The following is a 2,625-nucleotide window of genomic DNA, read 5'->3' on the forward strand; positions in this document are numbered from 1 at the left end:
AGGTTGGATAACTTTTAGTTTAATAAAGTTCTTCCCCTTGCCAATAATGAGTCACACAGTATTTTCAACTTTTGGTTCAGTGGTGGTTCATTGACTGACATTTATCTGCCTTGTCTAATAAATATCTGTCTGTCTGTGTGACTCTCAGAGACACATTCCCTCTTTTACACCTACACGGCTCTCTCCAAACCTGTCGGACTCCCGGGCATCCACCAGTTCACAGCCATGGGTCGCCTGGACGGCAGGATGATCGACTACTTTGACAGTGAGCACCAGAAGAAAATTCCCACACAGGACTGGATGAAAGAGAAACTGGCTGCAGATTACTGGGAGAAAGGAACACAGTCCCGCCTGAGCAAACAGCAGTGGTTCAACGTCAACATCGACATCCTGAAGACACGAATGAGACAGAATGACTCAGGTAAGATCCATGAAACAAGAAGGGCAGCGACAACTTTTTGATGAAGACCATGAAACCAACAACTTTACAGATAAATGCTCTAGTAAAATTAAAGCATTTACTCTTTTATTTTTAACCAAAAAAGCACAAATACTCAAATCTGACCCACCTCTTCTCGTCTTTCTAGCTTTGTAATTATCCTTTTGTTGTTAGTCATTTATCAAACTTTCCTGGCATAACTTTTGGTTTCAGACGTCCATGTTCTTCAGTGGATGCACGGCTGTGAGGGCAAAAAGCAGCCTGACGGCAACATTACGTTTTACCGCGGCAAGGACATGTACAGCTACGATGGAAACAACTTCCTGTCCTTTGACGACGTCAACCAAGTCTGGGTCGCCCCAATTGAAGCGGCCCTCCCGACCAAGAGGAAGTGGGATGGGGTCCAGGTCCTAAAAGATTACACCAAAGGCTACCTGGAGAACGAGTGCATGGAGTGGTTGAGGAAGTTCGTGGACTATGAGCAAATGCAGCTTCGAACCGCCTGTATGTATGGCAGAAAATAAATTCTACATTTTTAAACTCATTATTACTACAGATGATGGAAGTAGCATTGATGTGAAAGTACTGTGCAGGTTGAAACTAACAATTGGGATTTACACCAAATCTTCATCAAATCCAAATTCTATAAATTCCCATATCAAATCCACTCCGATTTAACTTTCAGCATTTGTAAGTGAAGTTAAAAATAACGTCACAGAAACTCCAAGATACATTTGATATCTGTAATCAGCTTTTTTGGGTCTGAGAGGTAGAAACACTACAGCTTTATGGCGGCCTGACTGGCCAAAACAAGATGGAACCGGCTATCTCAACCCAACCATTGCGAACACCATACTCCCTAACAATCATGGCCTTTAAATCCAGACAGAAAATAGTTTGGAAAAGACCTGAAATTAGTAGCTGTAGCAATAGATTATCTTTATAATGTGTCATTCAGTTTATTATAAAGCCGTCAGCAGTACAAAAAGTTTATTGTGTGGTTGCATTGATCTGAAGCATACTGCAAATATGAACTCTCTTTACGGCTTCTCTTTCCAGCTCCACCTGAGGTGTTCTTGTTCTCTAAGAACACCAAAGTTGAGTCAAAGATCATGTTGACGTGCCTGGCCACAGGTTTCTACCCAAAAGACATCATCCTGAACATCAAAAGGAACGGCCGCATTCTAGCTCAAGAGGACGGAGTGGTTACCTTTGGCGTTCGACCAAATGAAGACGACACCTTCCAGAGAAGAGACAGTGTGGAGATTTTAAAGAGTGACATGTCTAAATACACCTGTGAAGTGAATCACGCTGCATCTGGGTTACATGTTGAGAAGGAATGGGGTAAGAAACTTTTTTACCATTTGTCATTGTTTTTGCAGTGTTTATTATTGCAGAACGTGTTTCACATGATTGAAGTCACTGTACCAGCAGAAGTTCTTTGTCTGCATTGCTGCAAGTCCCATAGAAGCTGCATATTAATAAGATTTTAATTCATTCTTCTAATGGAGATCCTCGTTGTCGCTGATAAGATGGTGCTGGATAAATGTATTTTTGTATCATACTAAACAAGGCTAATGTTTTTACAATAACAATTCTTTTGATGCTTGACACAGTCTCCTCTCAGAACATCCTCTTTTTCTGTTTCTCACCAGCACAAATGACTAAATTCATGTTATTTTCTTAAAATCAGATTGCAGCATTACTGTCACTCAGCTTCTACATTTTTGTAGCGTACATTAACGCCGTAGTAAATAAAACCTAACAAATAGAAATGATGTTCAAAGTGAAGTGAATATAAAACTAATGTGAATGTTTTCTGTGTTTTAGATCCTAAACTCTCTCCTGGACCTGGAGGACTTGGACCCATCATTGGTGGAGTTGCAGGGCTCCTGCTCGTGTTGGGCGTAGTCGGTGTGGTGCTGGCTGTCTTGTGCAAAAAAGGCATAATTGGTAGGTGGAATTTATATGTAACCATCGTCTTCTCTTGACAACATGATATCAGTAGAGTGGAATCATTTTTTTTCTAAAATTAGTTTTATATTCTTTAATAAAATACACAAACAATGTAATTTCACAAAAATGGTTCTTTTATTAAGAGAAAACAAAACAAACTGAACAGTAAAGTTCTGTGCTTAAAGAACAGCCGTGGTTCTTTAACAGTAAATCGTGGTTTATGCTTCATA

The 2,625-nt window shown here is 40.1% G+C and overlaps 1 protein-coding gene across 1 annotated transcript in view; it reads left to right on the top strand.

Moving 5' to 3' along the window:
- The first annotated feature begins 119 nt into the window (after positions 1-119).
- LOC123976176 (H-2 class I histocompatibility antigen, alpha chain-like) overlaps positions 120-2,625 on the top strand; it is a 6,692-nt gene continuing 4,186 nt past the window's right edge. Inside the window, exons 1-4 of the mRNA XM_046058096.1 lie at positions 120-421; positions 653-943; positions 1,499-1,783; positions 2,270-2,392. Of these exons, the coding sequence (XP_045914052.1) occupies positions 226-421; positions 653-943; positions 1,499-1,783; positions 2,270-2,392 (895 nt within the window). The 5' untranslated portion in view covers positions 120-225. The remainder of the gene's footprint in view (positions 422-652; positions 944-1,498; positions 1,784-2,269; positions 2,393-2,625) is intronic.

This window comes from Micropterus dolomieu, linkage group LG09, assembly GCF_021292245.1.
Source record: "Micropterus dolomieu isolate WLL.071019.BEF.003 ecotype Adirondacks linkage group LG09, ASM2129224v1, whole genome shotgun sequence".
Taxonomy (NCBI): Eukaryota; Metazoa; Chordata; class Actinopteri; order Centrarchiformes; family Centrarchidae; genus Micropterus; species Micropterus dolomieu.